We start from the raw sequence: 23,667 nt of genomic DNA, 5'->3' as shown, positions 1-23,667 counted from the left end.
TAAGAATCTGTACACCGTGGAAAAAAATGTTTTAAATAAAAAATGTAGCTGAGACAATTTTAAACAAAAATGTTTAGAAGCATTTTTTATGTAGAATAAACCGTTCTCTTAGAAACAACGCTTAAAGCGACCGTCAATTTTGAATGTCAGTTACGCGCGCGAAATCAATGCTCAATAAAATTTGTATCAGCTCGACGCTAAAAATTCGATATCTTTTGATCCAAGTGTCCTATCGACAAAAATCAAGATGCGCTTTAAAGGTAAGGAGTGCAGCTTTTGTATGCAGATTTGTATTTTGCCTTAAATAAACTCAGTTTTTATAAAGGTGTTAAATAAATAAACGTGGTGCGATTTTTACCATTTTTTACGATTTTCGTGAGATCAATAAAATTAATCACTTTTATTACTACTACCAGTTGTAGTAAAATTTTCATTTTTAGAGATCAATCTTTAAAACTTTCATTTTAGAAGACGGTTTTGGGTGTAGTTTATTGCAGAAGTTTGGTTCTTTTGTAAAACATACTAGTATAATTAAAAAAAAAGTTTTAAATGTTTTAGACCGTTTGTTATGTGAAAGTTTAAATCCAGCGTATTAAACATATTATAAGCATATTTAAAATTCCTCACATTTGTTGCCAAAACTCAAAACTAAAATTTTATGCTATATGTTTTAAAGGTTAGGCTCTAGTAATCTTAACTTCATAGTTGAGAGTTAATGAAAGGGATAGATTGTATTGATCTCGTTAGAATCATAAAAAATGCAAAAAATAGCGCGACGTTTATTTATTAAACACCTTTATAAAATTTACGTTTACTTGCCGCAAAACACAAAAATTGCAAACAAAACCTAGACTCTCTAACTTTCAAACGCATCTTAATTTTATTTCGATAGGACACTTGGATCAAAAGATATCAAATTTTTACTGTCGAGCTGATACAAATTTTATTGAACATTGATTTCGCGCGCGTAACTGACATTCAAAATCGAGAGTTGCATCAAGCGTTCTTTGTGAGAGAACGGTTCATTCTACACAAAAATATGGTTCTGAAGCTATTTTCTTGTGGCATGTTAAAGTAATTACTATTTAAATGGGAATAAGCCACAGTTAAAGGTTAAAGTACGTTTATTGACGTTTCAATTTCCACTTCGGAAATCGTTCTCAAAATACAAACATTAGTAAATTAAACAAATTTTGTTTTTTGTTACTTGGTGAAAAATTCTTCTAATAATTTAATTTTATCTGACTCATTTATATTGACAATTCAGACATACATTATACATTTTAAAGTAGACGACTTTAAAATTATATTGCCAATATTGTTGAGTTGCGTTCCTGGGACGACTTTACTTATAAGATAGTTCATTCGATTAGAAATCAACTTTAACTTGAGAATATCCGCCAGAAAAAAATCATAGCATGTAATTCGTCTTTAAAATGTTTGTCCATGTGTTTGTCTTTTTAAAGACGAATTACATGCTATGATTTTTTTCTGACGGATATTATCAAGTTAAAGTTGATTTCATGTAATCGAATGAACTATCTTACAAGTAAAGTCGTCCGAGGAACGCAACTCAACAACATTGGCAATATCATTTTAAAGTTGTCCACTTTAAAATGTATAATGTATGTCTGAATTGTCAATATAAATGTGTCAGGTAAAATTAAATTATTAGAAGAATTTTTCACCAAGTAACAAAAAAACTAAATTTGTTTAATTTACTAATGTTTGTATTTTGAGAACGATTTCCAAAGTGGAAATTGAAACATCAATAAACGTACTTTAACCTTTAATTGTGGCTAATTGCCATTTAAATAGTAATTACTTCTACACAAAAAGTGTTAATAAACATTTTTGTTTAAGATTATCTCAGCGTAATTTTTTATACGGCGTACAGATTCTTGGTAAATCGATTTTTTGCGTTTTTACCTCCCTACGAGGGAGGTTTTAGGGAGAAGCTCGGGGGTAAAAATAGTAAACTTTTTTTACATTTTTCTTGAGGTCCCAAAATAATATTGTCTCCAAAATTCAGCTTGTTCGTATGATTGTTAGAGGTTCAGTGGCATTTTCGTCTCTGACGACTGGAGTATGTTTATTGTTTTGGTTATTATTTCAAAATGATATCAATGTACTATTAATGTAAACCTGGTTTCTTGTAATAAAAGTAACCTTTGAATAAAATTAAGAGAAAGCAAAAAGATAAATATTGACTACTGATTTGTAATTTATTTACTGCTTGTTTAGATAATTCAGAGTTAATCTCACGTAGAAAGTCTAAACATACAAGACACATTTAATACAAGATAAGGGAACTATTAATTTCAATAATTTAATGCAAATATGTTGCGCCTACCTAGACCAACCTAGAGAAATATCTCGTTGATGAGGACTTAGCCAAGAAGTAAAAGGTCATATGCAAAGATGTAACTTGAAAGGTGGATGTAAGTATAAACTGTTACGTCCAATTAATAAAACGATTTTAATGTCACAATATCGACACAGAGGTGGTGCAAAATTCTACTGTTACTTTTTAATACGTTTGTTACTCAAAAAATATACAAAGTTGATTAAATGTTGTTACGTTATAAACGTTTCCTTTTTTTTTAATAATTATTTTATTCCAATTTCTGTTGATTTTAGTTATTTGTTAACTTTCTGTTTTGTTTTACTATATTTATTTAAAAAATAGTTGGCGCTCCAACGGACTAGCAGCATACAAAAATAAAAGCGCAGCGTAAATTTTCAAAGTTTTATTGCATGGAACAAAATTTTTTAATTTCCCAATTATAGAAAATATTTTATAACGTAATGAAAAATATTGATTAGTTACCACCCTTTATTTTTAATGACATCCACAATTCTTCGAGGTATAGTTTTTACCAAGTTCTGAAAAAATTGTAAACGAATCCCATATTACTTGCAATTTTTCCTTCAATTCGTTAACGGAACTGGCAGGATGTTTTCTCGAAGCTTTTTTCATTTCGCGCCACAAAGTCTCTGTCGGTCACAAGTCGGGACTGTTAGAAACCCATTCCAGAAGTGGTATCTTCGATCCATTTTAAACTCTTTTTTGAGGTATGACAACCTTCACCGTCCTGTTGGAAGACAAAATCTTCCGCTGGTGTTAAACGGTGTCCCATAATCGGTAAAAGAGATTCTTTTAAAATATTCAAATATTTGTCCGTGTTTACAATCCCATCGATAAAATGTAACGTTCCCACACTTTTAGACGACATGCTGCCCCAGATCACGACAGATGCAGGAAATTTGACTTTTCTCTTTAGACAGTCGGGATGGAAAGCTTCATTTTTTCTGCGAATGATGCGACTCCTACTGTATTCAACACACACTTCAAATCTGGACTCATCACTCCATTGTATTGAATCCCATTGCGACTGAGTCCATCCTTTATGCGCTTTTGACCATATTAATCTATTTTTCTTTTGTTGTAATGTTAAAAGTGGCTTTTTCTTAGCCTAATATAAAATGAAATTTATTAAAAACAATTCGTACTAATTTTTTCAACTATAAAACTTACTTTGTAAGTTTAAGTAACTCCATATAATTTGCTTGCCGATTTTTCACTATAATGCGTCCTAATGCCCTTCGATCTGCTTCGGTTATTTTACTTTTTAGTACATTTCTAGGTTTTGTAACGACCGAACCTGTAGTTTTATATCTTCTGAGTATATTTCTTGCACTATAGCGTTACAATTGCAACATATTCACGATTTCCGAACTGGATTTTCCAGAATTAAAAAATCTAATAATGCTTGAACAAATTTTCTCATCCATAACTTTACCTCGATCCATTGTACAATCCCCAAACGGCAAAAAGCTTTACAATACTACAAAATACATTTGACATTAACTGACAATATTATTGTTTTGATGTCATTTTTACATAGCTACCTCTGGATTTAACGTAATTATGAAAAAATCAACGTATGTTGACATAAGTGAATGCATAGTCAGAGTTGTAATATTGCATATTAGTTGCATATTGTTGAAAATAAATAAAAAACCATAAGGGTAATGTGTTTAATAAATATTAATAAAAATGCCATATTAATTAATATGGGAACTTGAGGGGGAGCCTTATAACTGGCTAACCACACTCGAGGGTTGGAAATCTTTTGATTCCAAGCCTTACTTCAAAGGACTTGTGAATGGATGTACATATCTCCATAGGTTTGGTTCTTCAGTGACCGTTGAAGGATAAGGATTGTTAATGTGAGCAAATATAGCTCCAGAGAAATAAAATCACTTTAAGTTTATCGACTTATAATTAAATATTTTTAAAGTAGAGAGGCCCAACACGGCCGTAGTGTACTATACAATGTCAAAAAATTCTTTCTTTATAACACGTGAAAGAGAAAACCATATGTATAAAAAACCGATTTCGGCGTATAGAGAAATATTTTATACATGAATTGAGAGTGTTTTAAAAATGCACATGCCTCAAGGGCGATGTGTGAGAATGAACTGAACTGATAATACTACTTGATGCGTAAAACTGAAGATTACTCCCCTTTTATTTAGGTGTGAAAAAATATTTAAGAGGCTAAGACGCCAGGCTGTCGCGAACAAACTTGATGAAGTGACTATTTTACTTATTCTACACTAAGAAAAGTCTAAAGAATTACATTTTTATTTTATATTTTAAAAACAATATGTTCATTTCTGGAACAGAACTTATAAAAATATGCAGAGTATAATTTGTTTATGGTAATCGACTTAAACTGCAAATTCCGTAGGTGGGCCAACTGATATGGTAAAGGGCTCGTAGGCCATCACTATTATTTCCACATTTTTGTAAAGCTGTAGGCAGGATTTGCTTATTTTTTTATTAATATTAAAATGTAATTTAATTTTTTAAATATAATAAATTAAGATTGGTTAATATCACGTTTTATTGGTCCCACCTAAACTCATTTTTCGGATTTACAATTAAGATAAAACGTTGCTACGCCTGAGAGACTGAGCTAGACAAAGCCGAAAAAAAACTGACTCCCGAAGAAAGTTGGATTTTTATTGTTACACATTGGCTCACAACTTTCTGATGGTAATCATATTATTATAATATCTTGTCCCGTAATATTATTTATTATTGGACTCCTATTCCCGTTACAGGTATTTTAAAAAATATCCTAAAATTATTATTGTGTTACTTATAAATAAGTCAATTTTAATAAGGAGACTACCTATATTAGATCATCTTCAAGACAAATAACTAAAATATTTTTTTTTCAATATTTTAACCAATTTTGGTTATTTATTTCCTTTCCTTCTTCTTTTTTTTCTCGTAGCACTACAATCCGGGTTAGGTCTTGGCTGAGTGCACTTGTTTTCATCTCACACGTCGTTCATGATATTTGGGTCGGTAGGTAGCCCTGTTCTTCTTTGTTGCTCTTCTCCCATTTTCTTCTTCCTGTTGGGGCCTCCAATTAGATTAACTTGGCAAGACCGTTATTAGGGAAACAATGGACATGGTCAGTTCATCTTAGGTGTTGGGATTTAATTTCTTGGATGACGTCGCTAGCGTTATATATCTGGTTGACCCAGACAATTGCTCATATTCGGTGTTGGTTAGTATTCGGGTCATAATAGTGTCCGAAGTTCCTTCTAAGGATTTTTTTCTTAAAACATCTGAGTTTTATTTTCATTGCTTTTGTCAGGGTCCAGATCTCACATCGATACATGAACACCGGTCTAATTACTGTTTTATATATTCCGATTTTTTATGTTTATGGTAGGCTTCTGAATTTAATAGTGAGGCTATATGTATATACATCTGATTGCTGCCTGAATTCTACCTTTTATATTTTCTGTGATATCGTTATCTGCGGTGACTGTCGCGCAGAGATATATAAAACCCTCCTAAATTTTAAAATTATTTGGATCTATTGTTACATTTTGTCCTATTCTCTCTCATCTCTTTTATCTGTTAATGCATATATCACAAGTCCGACAGTGAAACGGGAAGATTTGTGGTGGGACTTGCAACTTACGCTGAAGTTGTCGGGAAGAAAGCCTACTATAATACCAAAAGCATAATGCAAACTTGTCGTGACATTCGACGGCGTTTTAACATATGGCGTAATGGAGGCAGTGTCAAAACAATTCGAATCTGCTGATATCGAACGAGTTTGACAGGCAATCTTAGGAAGTCCACGCCTATCGACTATATGTGACGCCACATGCAAAATGAAAGTTGTTCAAGCTCTTAATCCCGGTAATTTTCAACAACGAATTGGATTTTGTGAGGTTATGCTTGCCAAACTGAAAGAAAATGACGACCGAGTTAACAACTTTTGGATGAGCGATAAAACACATTTGCACTTCATTCGTTTTGTTAATAAACAAAATTTCAAATACTAGGCAGAAGAACATTCTCATTGGCTTCATGGAACCTCTCTTGATACTCAGAAAGTGACAATATGATATGCAATTTCAGCAAATGGAATTATCGGTCCATGCTTTTTTAAGGATGAGGCTGAAAATTGCCATTAATTCCGAGTGTTACGTTGCAATGATTCAGAACTTCCTTACACCACAACTTGATCTCTTTCTTTTTTTTTTGAGAGAGAGAGAGAACGCCAAGTATGATCAATTACCTAAATGATGAAGAGACTTTGAAAATAAAAGCTCTTTAAAAATAGTTAGAGACGTTTTTCTATCAGTGTCATAAACTTAAAGAAAACTCATATTATGTAGAAGACTTTTGGTATAACAGTATGTTCCTGTAGCGTCGATTTATTTAGGGAATACAGCTGACAAATTTCCACATCAAGTAGTTGAAAGAACTTATAGGTATGATCATTAATATTTATCAAGACCTTAACAATGAACAGACACAAAGAGTAAATACTATGGTAGTTCATTTTTATTTCAAGATTATTTTGCCATGGATAATAATATTCAGGGGAAAACAAGTATAGAGTACACTATCCCAAGATAGTAAAGAAATGCAGTCACTTTTATGCAGTGTTGTGATGTTGTGATATATAAACCCCATCTCTGGTAGTTGCTGGATGAATTAAGTAGCTCTCTATCAGTGCCGGTCCCAAGCCCGGATAAAGGAGGAGGGTTTGCGTCAGAAGGTTCCCCGTAAGAGACGCGCAGTTGCGGCCTCGCCTGACCCCTGCAAAAAGTGAGCTAGGGATGGCTAGCACTTAGAGGACATAAGGGGCCAAAGAAGATAGTCCTTAGAGTTACAACTCTCAACGTCGGAAGCATGACAGGTAAAGGAAGAGAGCTCGCTGCTTTCAATCAGAAGAGTAATGGAAATTAAATGATAAGGATTTGGTAATAGTCCTTAACAGTAGCGTTGGAAGAGCTTGAGGAAAAAGATACGGTAAATGACCAATGGTCAGTCAACAGTAAAGTTGTGGTGCGAGAAAGAGAGGAAATGCTAGGAAAAACATCAGGTAAATGGCCTCCTAGAGACAAAGAAACTTAGTGGTGAAACGATGAAGTGCAACAGAAGGGTAAAAAGAGAATAAAGAGGCTAGAAAGAAGTATGACAGGTCTAAAAGAGAGGAAGATAAGAATATATATACAAGGTAATAAATAGAAAAGCAAAGCGCGCTGTAGCTACTGCTAAGAAAAGATGGTCTGTACCAGAGTTGGAAATACACAAGGAAATGAAAAGGTTATACAGCATTGCTAAAGCAAGTAATAGTACGGCAGAATAAAAGCGCAGCTGGAAGAGTCTTAAGAACCGATGTTGAAATAAAGCAAAGATGGTATGAGTACTTTAGGAAGTTGCGTAATGAAGAACACTGAAGGAGAGACAAAAAATGCGGAATCCTAAATGAAAATGCAATACTGAGAGATACTAATACTGAAGATAGCGGGAGATGAAATTGTCAAGGCTGAAGGCATCAATAGGATAAAGAATGGTAAGGCAGAAGAACCTGATGGAATACCTGTAGTGATTGAATACCTGAAAGACGTTTGAAAGGCTCTAGGAGAGGAAGGAGTTAATATTGTGTGGCAAATGATGAGTAGGATATATGAGGAAGAAAGGATGCCCAATGCATGGAGAGAGTGTGTGATGGTATTATTGTATAGAGATAAAGGGGACATTCAGGAATTTAAGAACTGTCGCACACAATGAAAATTTGTGAGAGAACTGTAGAGCGAAGGTTAAGGAGAGAGACGTCGATAGGAGAAGAACAGTTTGAGTTTATGCTAGGAAGGAAGACAACTGATTACTTGTTAGCTTTGGGACAGTTAATAGAGAAATACAGCGAGAAGAAAACAACACAGTTCCTAGACAAGAGCTATGGAGATTAATGAGAAAGAAATGGGTTCCTGAGAACCCATTTCTCACGTAAGGCTCGTGAAGGATATGTATGAGGACTTGACAGAGAAAGGTTTATGTTACGAAGACCCGATGGACAGAAATGAGGGGCGACGAAAAGTAAGGAATCCTTTCAGGATCCCTGAAAAGGGAAAAGTAGAGGAAGAAGAAGAAGAAGAAGAAATAGAGGAAGAAGCAGAAAAATAAGAAGAAGAAAAAGAAGAAGTAAACGAACAGAAAATGGACAACTGTTAATAGATTTAAAGAAAGTGCAAAACCGTGTTGTTGCAATAACAGGTAATTAGGTAGATACCACTGAAGAATAATTATTTTTAACTTCATTATAAAAAGAATTTCTGGTAAAGGTCGTAAAGTTGATTCTGAAGAAAAAGTGTTTTCTCCTCCGCCAAAACAAACGAGGACATCAAAAATTTAAATGGATGCATTTGATGAGAGTTTACTTCGTCGTACTATCAATAATCTTCACGTAACGGTCAATACTCATATCATTAAGCGCGATTAAGGAATTTATCGAGACAAGAACAAAACCGGTTGAAAATTTCAAAACTTTTTATTACTTAATGCAATTTAATATTGGTATTCGTTATGGAATTTGGTGGGTCAGGTACATTGCTTGATGTGAATTTTAGCGATATTTACATCATAAAAACAGTAAGTTTGGAAAAAATATTGGAATCAAAGACAATTCGGTACATCGATTTTGTTTCATTTTCCAATTGTATTTGATTCTATTCTTTTCTTTGACGTACTTTATCTTCATAGTAGGAAAACGCCTCTTTGCTTCAATAACGTGACAAGTGCAAAAACTCAATTTTTTTTTTATTTGATAATTAAAACCGCCGTGTCAAACTTTATTTTCTCCGAAAACGCGGTATCTATTCAGTGAGTAATGGCAAATATATAAGGAAAAGAGACAGCGGAAAGGTGCTACTTTGCGATGTCACGCTATCTCTTTCTTCAGAGTGCTTTGTTTCAACAACGAGACAAGACAGTTGTCACTCCGCGCGCGAAGAGGAAGGTGCACTAGTTTTTCGACAAGAACGTGATATCACCACAATATTACATTGTGATTGCAAAGGTATGTATTCATTCAATATTATTTTTTTATTCTATAGTGTGATATGTCTATTTTAAAACAGTGTTGTTGAAAAATGTCCTTGGAGTGTGAATTGGTATATATCTTCGTGTCACACTATTGCTGAAAATATATAAACTTTGCTTTGTGTTATCTACGGATACCACGTTGTATATGATAAAAGTTTTTCCAGTACAAAAAACAAGATCAAGATACATACTGATGTTTCGTTCTTCCAGAAAAAAACAATATTTTTATGAGGATTATTTTTAAATATTACATTGTTCATACTAAAATAAATAACTAGTATGTACTTATTTTTTCAGATGGAATCGCGATCTAAGAGGATCCTTGAACTTGCAATGGCAACCGAGAAATCGAACAATTCCGTTCTAATGAGTAGTACAGGTATGTAAGTTTTAGTTATCTACGAATTATTTAGGCACCCATTAGACGATAGGTTTTGCTGTCATTTATCGCCGATTCTGGCTACGATTGACCGAAAACTTGTGTAAAATTTAAATATCTGTGTCAGGTACGGTATGCCTAACAGGTTCACGTATATGACTTTTATTACTATTATCTTCTGATTTATTCTTATCTTCTATTATATAATATTATTAAATTTGACGTACCGTTTTTTAGATAATGACACAACATTAAACATACAGAATGGAACTTCAAACATAGAGGACTCAATGTTAACAGAAGAAAAAGTTGATTTAACAGTTCCGAATCGTACTCGTTGTAATTCGACTAGCAGTAGCTCGTCTAGTGACTCGTCAACCAGCTCATCAAGTAGTAGTTCTTTCAGTGAAGGTAATTTTATGTATTCAATTAATGTTCATTTTAATGTAATCAAAAGCATTTAATTTTTTTTACCTAATTCTAGTAATATTCTATTTAATGTAATCAAAAGCATGTCATGTTTTTATCTAATTCTGATAATATTCTAATCATAATTTTCTTTACAGATACCGACGACTCCGTAAAAGACCCAGACTATGAAGATGTAGAACTAAGACATCGTAATCGAAGAAATGCTTCATGTTCTGATGAACAAAATTTACCTTTCAGCACAGTAAATCAAGACGATATTTTATGTGAAAGTGTGAATCTGCTACCTAGGGAAGACTATGAAATGATACCTAATAACCTTACACCAATACAAAGTGACCCATCTGATAAAGAAAATATAAGTGCCTCTCAACAGAAGTTAACAAATACAAATTGTAGTCCAAATAAAGTAGGAAAAAAAAGACGGAGACAAGAAGATAATTGGCAAAAAAATGTAGTAAAGAAACTGAGAAATAGTGGAAAATCTTATCAAACACTAAAGGCAAAGAAAAACATTCCAGAACGAACATTGAAACCATCTTGCAGAGAAAAATGTGCTTTTAAATGTCGGTTAAATATCACAGAGGAGCGACGTTTGCAATTATTTAAAGAATACTGGGATTTAGGAAACATCGAAAAACAGTGGTCATTTATCGCAAACAGTGTTGAAGCAGTTATCCCAAAATATAGACACGTTAAAATAGATGCCGATGGGAATATTGCACCTTCTCGTGGCAATAACAACGCTTTCTTTTTAACTGTTGCTGGTGTAAAGACTAGAGTGTGTAAACTATTTTTTAAAAATACTCTAGCAATTAATAACCGTCCTATTGAAACGGCCTTAAAGAAGAAAAATAGAGAGAGCAACATTTCAGCAATGAAAGATAATCGAGGACGTCATGAAAATAGATATAAGGTAGATGAAAGCGTTAAAAATGGCGTTAAAACATTTATAGAATCAATACCAAAAATTGAATCTCATTACATAAGAGCTAACTCAAAAAGATATTACATTGATGGCAGCAAAGCGATTACCGACCTACACAGAGACTATGTTACAAAGTGTAAATCACTAAATGTACCTTTTGCCACATATTTGATGTTCCACCGTATATTTACTCAAGACTTCAACATATCATTTTTTGTTCCTAAAAAAGACTTGTGTGATGTGTGTGAAGGTTATAAAAATAGCACCGAGGAAGAGAAACAACAAATAAAAGAGAAATACGAAACACATCAAAGTGAAAAAGTTCTCTCACGTATAGAGAAAGAAAATGATAAAAAAGACAATAAAATTCTGGTCGCAGTGTATGACTTGCAAGCAGTATTCCAGTGCCCCAAAGGGGAAATCTCGGTCTTCTACTATAAATCGAAATTGAATATTTTTAATTTAACCATATACAACATTCAGAATAACTGTGTTGAAAGCTATGTTTGGGATGAGTCAAACGCCCATAGAGGTGTGAATGAAATCGGTACATGTGTTTACAAGTACCTTAAGAAAGTTTCAGAAACATCCAACAATTTGGACGTTGTGTTTTACTCGGATAATTGTGCAGGCCAGCAAAAAAATAAATTTATGATCTGTATGTATCTATACGCAGTAAAAACAATTGAAAATCTTAACTCAGTAACGCATAAATATTTGATAAAAGGGCACACCCAAAACGAGGGAGATTCTGCTCATTCTCAAATTGAGAGAGAAATTAAACGCCAATTAAGATCCGGCCCTATGTATACACCTGACGCATTCATTGGTGCCGTAAAGGCTGCAAGGAAGAAAAGCGAGCCCTTCCATGTTAATGAAATGTGTTTCGCCGATTTTTTTGACTTGAAGAGTTTATGCAATCAAATGAACTTTTCTTTGCTGAAAGATGAAAATAATGAGACAGTAAAACTAGCAGGTTTAAAGGTGATTCAACTTAAAAAAAGCGAACCCGATGCTATATTTTTTAAAAATTCATACGCTGACAAACAATTTCAGAAAGCTGTAGTTATTAATAAAAAGAAAAAGAGCAACAATTTGGAATTGAGAGATGCATACAGCGCAAAACCAGGTATGCCTGAAAAGAAAAAAGCGGATCTCATGGATTTGGTTAATAAAAACCTAATTCCAAGATATCACAGGCCATTTTATGAATCATTGTAATTTTAAAAGTCACGTGTTATTGCTTGTTTTGACAAAGACAATATTTTCAGTGTTACATTTTCGTAATTTAATAAAATTATTTCGTTTAGAATTTAAGCTTTTACACATTATTAAGTACCTTTAAGAAATAATTTTAATTTAAGAATTATTGCACTTTAATTTTGCCTTGTAGTTCTGTTATTGGTTGTTATAGTTGCACTTTTTCAATAAAGAACATATTCTCAAATCTAAAATATTTTATTTCGACAACGTTTGTTTATTGTATAACCCAGTAACATAACAAAAATAATATCATCAACAACGTGATAAGTCAGTTTGTAACATTCGTCTTATTACATTTTTGCAGGAAAAGTGTGACATATTATCACCTTTTTCGTAAATATGCAAATTTTTAGCTAAATTTATTACATCATCAGGCCTATCTAATATTTTCAGAGACGTAATTAGTTAACACTTATAGTTAATATTAGATGGACTATAAAAATGCATTCCTTTCGAGACAATAATTTTTTTTAAGTTAAAAATGACGCTCCTGTAAAATTGTACTTTTTAACTTAACACATTATTGAAGCAAAGAGGCGAAAAGTAGTTAACAAACAAGTAGATAACAAACTCTCCGACAAGACTTGACAACAATGTTCTGAATTTGCTAACGCCGTGTATCTCTCACTTGTACTTCCTTTTCTATCGTACTCCCTTTTTCATTAGAGTACGTCGCGGCTCTTCGTTATCTTGAGCTAAGTAGTATGCTCTGTATAATCTGATTTAAATTTACTGTGGCTTTTAGAGTATTTCTGCGTAGCAAACTGAAGGTTCTTTCTTTGCTTTTCTTTGGCATGAACAATTTTCTCGCTAGCCTAGGTTGCATAGATTTAAAATTTCTGCAGATATTGCTAATATTTATTAAGGTAAAATAATTTTAATTCTTTTACTATTATATCCCTCTTAGATGCACGTTATGTTTATCACTGAATTTAAATTTTGTTGACTAAAAGCCAGTTATAAATTTTATTCCATTTATAAAAGAAATCCTGCATTACTCACATAATGTGTCATTTTTCAACAATCCTATCTAGAAATAGACGCTTTTAGTCCGTAATTTTAAATACTTGCAGTCGGCGGAGTATGCATTCCTAATACATTACAAGTCCATGGGCGTAGATATCAAACTTAACTAAAGTCATATTTGAAAGTAATGCTTAACGGCAACGCACTCAAAAGTTTTCTGTTCTCGTGATCAGATTTTTGTTTCACTGTATATTATTGAATAATGGAATTATTATTAATAGTGGAATTATTGTTGTCACTTGTCATCATAGTTATACGTGTTTTAGTTATACTCAATGGAGAATTACTAAAAAACCTGCCTCGTAAAGCCATTGTAAGATTGACCAACATAATCAATGCTGCATTTAGATTGAGGTATGTCCCAAATTTATGGAAAAAAGCTGTTATAATGATACCAAAACCAGCAAAATTACCAAATGTAGTCTCCTTATATTGGCCAATATCACTTTTACTTGATGTCGAAGCTGTTTGGGAAACGGCTACAAAAAAAAATAAAACCAATTATAGAAGAGAAAACAGTGATTCCAATTCACCAATTTGGCTTTAGAAATGAACATTCTACGATTGTTCAGCTACATACTAACATATTTGATAAATCATTAAAAAAAAAAGAAAGTCTGTACAATATTTTAGACGTAGCTAAGGCCTTCGACATGGTATGGCATGAAGATTTAATCTACAAACTCAAAACTTTTATGCCTAAACAATATTTAGAAATCTTGCAATCATACATATCGGACAAATAATTTAAAATATAGCGAGAAGACGTGTACACAGATCTAAAAGAAATCAAAGCAGGAGTCACCAAAGGAAGCATATTAGGTCCGGTTCTCTACCTGTTATTCACATAGTATATCCCTGAATTATAAAATGATACTATAGCCACCTTTTGCAGATGATACTGCTATACTAGCCATAGATGATACTAGCAAAGAAGCAACAGAAAAATTAGACATTAATATTACAAATAAAAATCCAAAACATTGCAATTAGAATAAACGATACCCAAATAACCTATGCGTCTTCCGCAAAGTACTTAGGTATCACACCTTCGCAGGAAAGACTAAAATAAAAATAAAAGGGAAGAACTACATAGGTATCCGTTACAAGAAAATTTGTTGGCTGATGGGAAAAAATTTAGATTTGCCCATATGTGACAAACAATTGCTATACAAACAAATACTGAGACCAGTATGGACATAATGATTAACAAATCTTGGGCTATGCTAATTCAACTAATATCCACATTATCCAGAGATTCCAGAAAAAGTATTAAGGAATATCATTGCTGCTTCTTTGTATATCAGAAATGTCGACCTCTACGAGGATCGACGAGGATTGAAGATGTAGATAAAGTTATCAAGAAGATGGCAGGTAATCATGAACATGAACGGCGTAGTCATGTAAACGTCGAGACCATCCAGTTTCTCGATAATACTGGGTTAGAAATGAAGAAAAACATTTAAGCTAGTGTAAAGTGTTGACTAACGTAAAAGCAGAGCATAGTGCTGTGTTGTGTGTTAGCTATAGAGCATAGTTGTTATATTAGAATCTTAAACATTAGAATCTTATAATTTTTGCCTTGTTATTCCTTAAATAATGTAATGTCAGATACCCTGGATTATTTGATTATGTATTTCAGATATTCCAGTTCTTCTTAAAAATATTCCGTTTTTTTTTTAATGTACATCTAATGTGGAAAAAAGTAAATCTGATTAAGGTCAATTTTATCTCTATGGTCAATGTTGAACTTTTCCCACTTGTTTGCCCACCTTGTATTTAATTTTTTTTCTCGGCTGTGTTAAAGATTATGATAAAAAATGATAAGAACATTCTCTGTTAATCTCTCGCGAGTTTTCAAAATAATTTTTGTATGTATTTATACGTGCTAAGAAAAAAAATATTTAAATAAAACTGAAATTTGCTGGGCAAAGTAGGCCATGTACTCGTATATGGTATATTAAGTGTAAACTTGCTAACACTAATGTCGGTACAATCACTGTTTCAAATCTTCTACTGTTTTTTAGTATTTTACTTGTATTAACCTTTCTCGTTTTCTCTGACATTCATTTCTTTCTTTTTCTGTTCTTTTTTTAATTTTTTTATATTTATATTTCATAATCCTCTAAAGAAGACCATATATCTATGTCCATATATCTAATAATTACTTGTCACATTTGTATGTAAGTGCAACAAAACAATTCCTTTAAGTGATTCATAACATATTGCTCCAAGAATGTATCTTGACATACAAAAATAATTACTTTTGACTGAGATTTAACAGTTGGGCGCGTCAGTGAAAGTGACTTTACAAGAATACATTATAATGCTTAACGGACTCCTGTAGTCCCTTGTACCATGTACCAAGCGTCGCGTACGAACGTGTCCAGTCGATGGGCACAGTTGGACCTTGAAAATAAGTCTGCGGGGGGCTTCAGGAGAAGGAAAATCATTTCTTCAAAGATGCATATAAAAAGGTCATGGATTGGAATTAGATAACAGTTTACTTCAAATACTTAACAAGTTTCTAATTAACAATTATAATATCGAAGGTTACAAAAAATATTTCTCAATGTTAACTAGGTAGGTATGTAGATATCAGACATCCTAGGTTGATACTTGTTCTATTTGTAAAACGTTTATCGTTGATCTGAAATCATTTTAATAATGTACTTAGTAAAATAAGAGTAAAAAGACTGATTGAAACAGTTTGAAACATTACTAAACTTAATTATATGATAAGACAAATTCAATTGCAGGGTTCCTTCTCCTTTTAAATAACGATAATAATTTTGGAAATTTTATTTGTTTTTCTGGAAATCTTGGATGTTTCTAGCGAGAAACACGTCTTGGTCCTCGTCTACCTATTACCTATACGTATACCTAAACGTAGAAATTCGTACCTTTTGTGATCTATTGCTTAATTTTTTTGTGTCTGGATAAAAATGTTTGAAGTTTCTCCTACCAGTTATCAGCAACATCAATGGCATTGTTATTGGCATGCCTCAACCTTAGGTCGCTCTAGTGGGATTGTCTTTAGGAAGACTTTCCTTGATCTTAGTCTAGATTGATTGTGTAGTAATGCTGCATAGAGTGGGTGTATATACTCGAACACTTGTTAGAATCTTTTGATGTGTTCTGTATCCTTTCATTATGCTTGTAGACGGGCGAAGCCCGCGGCTCTATAGAGGCACGGAAGAGGTATAGGTTTAATGCTTCTTCTCCTTCTTATGCCGTCCCCATTAACGGAGGTTGGCGACCACATTTTTAAAAGCTTCTCTGTCTTTTGCAACGTGGAATAATTCGTCTACAGTCATGTTTGTCCAGTCTCGAATATTTCGCAGCCATGACTTCCTCTTTCTACCTATTCCCTTTTTGCCATCAACTCTAGCCTGCATGATGACCTGCAGAAGACTATATTTATCATTTCTCAGTATGTGTCCAAGGTATGCAGGTTTAATACACCCGGTAATTATTCGGTATGTTTCGCTTTAGGTTACATCTACCTGTCTTATACTGTATACTATATATCTGTATATACAGATCTTCTCCATACCGGACATGCATATTTTCCTGCGGAATAACAGAAAGCTCGTGCTATTGTTTTGAGAGCTGTAGGAGCTGCGAGTTTTTTAAGAAGGTAGCACCTAGACGCTACTTTTTCCTTGTTTTTTGCAATGATGTTTATATATAAGTGCTCTGTCCAGTACCCCTCCGAGATATGTTTTACTGGATGAATATTCCAGGGCTATTTCTCTCTATGATACATTCAGCTGGTAATTTTAGTCCTTGTTTGCAAGCCTCTTTTATTGAACAGCATTAATGCAAGTACACTCCCTTGGGGCAAGCAGTTTTTCTTGTTTCCTCACCTGTTCTTCTTACTTTTTAAAATAGCAAAGAATCGCCTGTTCTGTACTACAAATTGGGGATTAGTTTTATTAGATTAACATGGATCTATGTGACTTTTGTCTATTTTTAAAAATAAAGAAAACTTTAAAGAGCCACCGTTTCACAAGCATAGATGACATTAAAAGCGCATCGCTGATAGAACTAAAGGCTATTCCAAAGATCGAGTTTGAGAAGTATTTCAAGGAAACGTTGGCACAAGCGGATAATATTTTATGGGGACTACTTTGAAGGAAACAACATTAATGTAGACGAATAAACATCAACAATTCATCTAAAAGTAAATCAATGAGCTTACAATCATTGCGAAAATTACAAAGAATAACTTTCCGCTTGAAAGATAGTAGAGTGATTACCTAAGCTTTTACTAAAGCTTAGCCTTGGTTTCTCTCCATATATCCCAGCTCCAACTACTTAATCGGTTTTAGAGCCTTCAATATACCAGCATTGATCTGCCATTATGAGATGCGTTTCATTCGCCTCTCATTCGTGCCTTCCTGGAAAAAGGGCGGTAAAAAGCTTTTCAAAATTACATTTCGGTTGTATTGCATCTGATACCATTTTTAATTCTGGCTGATTTTTAATTACCTCCTTAAATTTGATACTCGTATCATTTTGCTCTGCTTCCTGGCATCTTCCTCCTTCTCATTGCTCCTATCTGCCTACTTTCTTGCTGTCAAAGTAGATAATCATCATTTTATCGCCCTTTATAGTTTCTTTTTGCTTGCCTTTAACTCCTAAGGTTTTTCTGTAAGAGTATTAAAAAAAAGAAAATATAATTAGACTGAAGAAAAAATAAAACCTTATGAACAAAAGGTGGGGGAGAGGGTGATAAGATGACGAAATAGGTAAGTTGACGAATTGCCAAATACAAGTATAAATCGATACATTTGGCAACTTTTTCTATAACAGGCATCGTGTATTGGCCGTACCCCACTAAAGTTCTATTTTAAAGCGCGTTTGACACCTTTTCGTAGTGGCCAAGGTTATGTGTACACGTGCTGTATTCTTGCAATATTTCTTGGTGAAGAAATAACGTGATTTTTTTCTTGGGTGCAACTTTTTCTGAAGAACAGGGCTGGTCTTGAAAAAACTCCGAAAAACTTATCTTTGGTTAGGGCATTTAGCCTAACCAAAGATCAGTTTTCCAGAGTTATATATATATTGTTCTGAAGCTATTGTCTTGTGGCATTTTAAAGTAATTACTATTTTAATGAGAATGAGCTACAATTAAAGGTTAAAATAAGTTTATTATCGTTTCAATTTCCACTTCGGAAATCATTCTCAAAGTATAAACCAATATTTAAGATTTATATTTTGAGGTTTATATTTTGAGAACGTTTTTCGAAGTGGAAATTGAAACGTCAATAAACTTATTTTAACCTTCAATTGTGGCTTATTCCCAATAAAATAGTAATTAGAGTTATATATAATTATGCAGAAAATAAGGAGCTGGTAGGCATTTGGTAAAATGGTTAATGGGAAAATATAATTTGTCACTTAGATGTCCTGAGGCTACCACTGTCGCAAGGTTAATGACATTTAACCTAGAAAAAGTAAATAAATATTTTGAAGTGCTTAGAGAGTTAAAGGAGTAGTACTATTTCAAAGCCTACCAAATCTATAATTTGGATGAGACACGTCTGTCGACAGTAGCCACGAAAACTCCAAAAATAATAACTCCTAAAGGAAAGCGTAGGGTGGTAAAAGTTTCATCGGCAGAAAGAGGCAATAATGTTACTGCTAGTTGTTGCATTAATTAAAATGGATCATTTGTTCCACCGTTTTCAATATTTCCCAGCAGCCATATTTTATGAATGACACACCTTCCGGATTTGTTGATGTTGCACATGATTAGTGGCTTGATGACTGGCAATAATTTTATAAGATATTTGTAGCATTTTAGTTAGCATGTGAGACCTAACAAGCAAACTCCTGTTTTACTTTTAATGGATAACCATGCAAGTCATACCACATTAGAAGCAGTCAATCTCTGCGTTGAAAAAAGTATAATTTTACTTGGATTTTCTGCTCATACATGTCCCTTAAAACTCACGTACAGCAGAGTATGCGAGGACTTTTTAAGCAACAACCCTGGATGAGTTATTACTTTATATGATATTGCTTACTTTTTGTTTAAGCTTATTTAAAAGATGTCACTGTATCAAATGATATTAGTGAATTTAAAGCTATAGAAATAGAACCATTTAATTTTCAGATATTTTCGGATGATGATTTTAAAGCTGCTGCCACCACAGAGAGAGACATTGCTACACCAACACTAGAAATGAATACGGCAAACATAAACATCATCATCATCTTTGGCTTGACAATCCTCTGTGAATCTTGGCCTGCTCTAAGATTAGTCGCAATTCTACTGGGTTTTTGGATCTTCTTATCTTTAATATCCCTAAATCGGTCTCAACTCCATCTCACTACCTAATTCGCGGTCGGCCTCTGCTTCTTCTTTCTATAGGTGTTCCTGTCGTTAGTTTTTCAACAATTATGTTGTCAGGTAGTCGTATTATGTGTCCGGCCTCGTTAAGTCGCTGTGTTTTAATGGAGATTACGACATTTGGTTGATTGAAGAGTTGCTATAATTCGAAATTAAATCTTTTGCTCCACTGCCCTTGATCGTTTATAGCTCCAAATATTTTGTGGAGTAACTTACGCTCAAATATTCCCAGAAGTCTTTCATCCTTCTGCGTTAAAGTCCATGTTTCCGCCCTGTATGTGAGGACCGGCCTCAGCAGTGTTTTGTATATAATAATTTTAGTTTTTCTTTGGATATTTCTTCAGTGGAATTGTTTTTGGAGTCCAGTGTGTGCACTATTTGTAAGGTTTATTTGTCTTATAATTTCTTTGCTTGTTTTATTGGTAGTAGTCAGTAGCGAGCCAAGTGAAGCTTTCAACACGTTCAAAGATATGACTTCCAAATGCTGTTTCCCGTTTTGTACCAACATGTACTTATTGCTCAACATCTCTCTTGCTACGCCCTATTATGTCAATGCCATCAGCGTATGCTAAGATTTGTATCGATCTATTGTAAACAGTACCGCCGGCTCTAATTCGTGTGTCTCGAACTGCCTTTTCTAAGGCAATATTAAATAGGAGGCAAACCAGGGCATCCCGTCTAAGTTCATCCTTTACCACTAAGGATCGAGAATTTTCTCCCTGTATCCTAAAGCTGGCATTTAAGTTAGACATTGTCATTCTCGTTAATTGAATACGTTTTTCTGGTATACCAAACTCACGCATTGATTGAAAGATAAACATACAAGCAGAAAAAGAAGTCCTAAAGAGATTCTAAAGAGATCTAGGCAAAGACAATGAACTTTGGTTTTAATGTTTTAATTGTAAGATTTGGGCACATGCTGAATGTACAGAAGTGAGTTTAGAAGAATCTAAATTTATGATGTGGTCTTGTTGTCATTTTATCTCTTAATTTTATTTTATTATTAAACTGTTTTTGTTTTATAACATTCTTTACACGTGTGGGTAAGATAAAGAATTGAACACGTTTTTTATTTAATTACAAAATTTAAAAAAATATATGTATTTAATAAAAAAATATATAAGTATGTTACAAAATGTATAAACTTAATAAGTTTGCCAAAAAATATTTTTATTTTTTTCAACATCACGTCAAAATTTAACTTTAACTCGTCAACTTACCCTCCCTTTCCCTAATAATGATTAAATGTCAAAAACATAAAGAACGTTAAAAGATTATACTAATAAATTATAAATTGGCTGAACCAAAACGAAATATCATTCCGAAATGATAACTAGCAGAAGCAATGTAAAGTTTCAACTACAAAACCAAATAAATTGCCTCTGAATATTTAAAAAAAAAAAACAATAAATGAAATAGAAAATGCAAAAAAGTAAGGTACAAAACGGTCTTTTTTTTATGGCATAGATATTAGTCATTCAGCCAGTTGCAATAGATTCTCCAATCAGACAAATACACAACCCTATCCCTAATAGAAAACTAACGGATAATTAATAGAAGAATATACGACAAGGAAACTTACAGGGTCACTTGCTTCCCGTCTAGGGGCCCATCAAGACATTCTTAGTAGACAAACAAAACTGGACCACGGATAAGGTGTTATAACATTTAGGGTAAACAAAGGATACAAATTTAAATTTCCACACGATCATGAAAAATTCCATTCTCGCGTACAAATTCTATAGAACTGTGCATGTGTCTGACAAGAAATCTATAATGATATTATATATTTGTTGTGAGCCTGTAGCCAGTAGCGACTGGATATTGAATGGTGCATACATATTAAATTCAATTAATTTTTTGTAGAGTGAGTTTGAATGCTTTTGAAACTTAGGACATTCAAAAAAGATGTGATCACGATCACCCAGTTTTCCGCAATGTTTGCAATTATCATCTTCAATCACATTTATTTTATATAAATGACTTGGATAACACGCATGTCCAAAGCGTAGTCTATTTATGGTGGTTATATATTTACGTGGAGATTTAAAATTCTTAAATCAAGTAGTTTGTGGAATAACTGGTTGTAAAGTGGTGTATCTTGTTTGGTTTGTAAAGCAGTAAAGATTCCATTGATCTTTCCATGTCGATAGATGGTTTTTTTTTTAATCGTAATGGCATCTGATACACATAAAGAATATGACAATAAAGTGCCTGATATTATACTGATTTTAGCTAAGTAATCTACATATTCATTATCTTTGAGTCCAATATGTGCTTTAACCCAAATAAATTTTATATTAAAACCAGAGTCTGCTAAATGCTTTAATGCATCCTTTATTAAAAAAATATAAGAATTACTAAATTTTTGGGCAAACATTTAGTAATTCTGTGTTTTTTATGTTCTGTAAAACTGAAAGACAATCTGAAAGAATTAACGATTTTTTAATATAAGAGTTTTTGGCATATTTTAAAGCTTCGATTATGGCCAATGATTCAGCCGAGAAAATTGAAAACTCATTGGAAAGTTTGTACTTAAATTCAGAACCTCCTGAGGGTAGAAAATAGGCACAGCCAGTCCCTTCTATTGACTTAGATGCGTCTGTGTATATAACTGTGGCATCACTATAACAGTTCAAAACAGATCTCAGAATATTGTTGCGCAATTTGATGTTGTCACTATATGTGGATATTATAACTTCAGTTTTATGGAAGAAAGCAAAGAAGTCTAAATTTTGGTCCACTTTGGCCAAATTCTTTGAAAAAATAGAATTGTTCTGTAAAGCAGTGCACAAAGGTGGAGATGGCTTTTTAATCCAATATTTATGAGAGGTCTGATTCGTTAAGTTGACATATACTGGAAAATTATTTGGGATTTGTTGAGTGGGCTTTGAGTGCACATTTTTCGCTTAATAAATTTCTTCTAATTTCAAGAGGAGGTTCATAAGCTTCAACATGTAGTGGTTGTATAGGGGTAGATCTCATAGTACCTAAACAGACCCTTAAGGCAGAATTTTGAAAAATGTCAATTTTTCTTAGAAGATTTCTAGACGCGGAACCATAAAGAGTAGCACCATAATCTATAATGGATCGTATATAGGCTCTGTAAAACAGTAAGGATGTTTCAACATCGCAACACCCCACCAAACTTTAGTTGTCATTCTAAGAAAATTACTACCTTTGTTGCATCTATCCAGCATATATTGTATGTGTTGTTTCCAAGTCAATTTTTTATCCAGTATAAGGCCCAGGTATTTGACATGGTTTTTAAATGTAAAAGATTGATTATCAAGAAGTATATTTTGATTTAGAGAAAGGTTGTGTCTTGTAAAGACAGATACTGCTGATTTGGCAATTGATAAATTTAAGCCGTTCTCTAAGTACCATGGGAAAAGAGAACTCCATAGTCTTAAACCAACACCTCAAAAATGTTTGTTATTTTTGTTACTTTTATATTGTCGTATAATAAATCAACTTTGGCAACAAAAATACTGATTTCGATTTTATTCTCAATCAACGCTTTCGTTTTTATTCATGAATCTGGTATATTCAAAAACGCACATTAACTATGTCGTAATATATGTGACAGTTTTCGAACTCGTTTCAAAAATGACGAAATATGTTGATTGGGTCGATGTCTTAGTGAACTAGTGTGAAAATTTTCGTAAGGATATCTTGTTAGTTGTTTCTGTATACAAAATACAATGGATTTGACTTGATTGGTACTCGATTGGTAATGGCTTAATACTGCTTTTTATATGTATTTACATTTATGGACTTCTTACAACCAAGCCGTATTTAGATCGAATAGACGGGTATATTAACTAGAGAGCGAAAAATCAATAAAA

General features: G+C 33.1%; 1 protein-coding gene across 1 annotated transcript; it reads left to right on the top strand.

The window, feature by feature from the left end:
* Positions 1–9,123: 9,123 nt before the first annotated feature.
* LOC140442788 (uncharacterized) lies at positions 9,124–12,573 on the top strand. Its single transcript, XM_072533761.1, has 4 exons — positions 9,124–9,407; positions 9,731–9,812; positions 10,050–10,223; positions 10,379–12,573. Exons 2-4 carry the CDS (start codon positions 9,731–9,733, stop codon positions 12,388–12,390), a joined length of 2,268 nt encoding a protein of 755 aa, XP_072389862.1. The 5' UTR covers positions 9,124–9,407; the 3' UTR covers positions 12,391–12,573.
* The last annotated feature ends 11,094 nt before the right edge of the window (positions 12,574–23,667 follow it).

Source organism: Diabrotica undecimpunctata, chromosome 6 (genome assembly GCF_040954645.1).
Source record: "Diabrotica undecimpunctata isolate CICGRU chromosome 6, icDiaUnde3, whole genome shotgun sequence".
In the NCBI taxonomy this organism is placed as follows: domain Eukaryota; kingdom Metazoa; phylum Arthropoda; class Insecta; order Coleoptera; family Chrysomelidae; genus Diabrotica; species Diabrotica undecimpunctata.
Note: the sequence above shows the minus strand (reverse complement) of the source record. Positions and strands in the feature narration are given on the sequence as shown.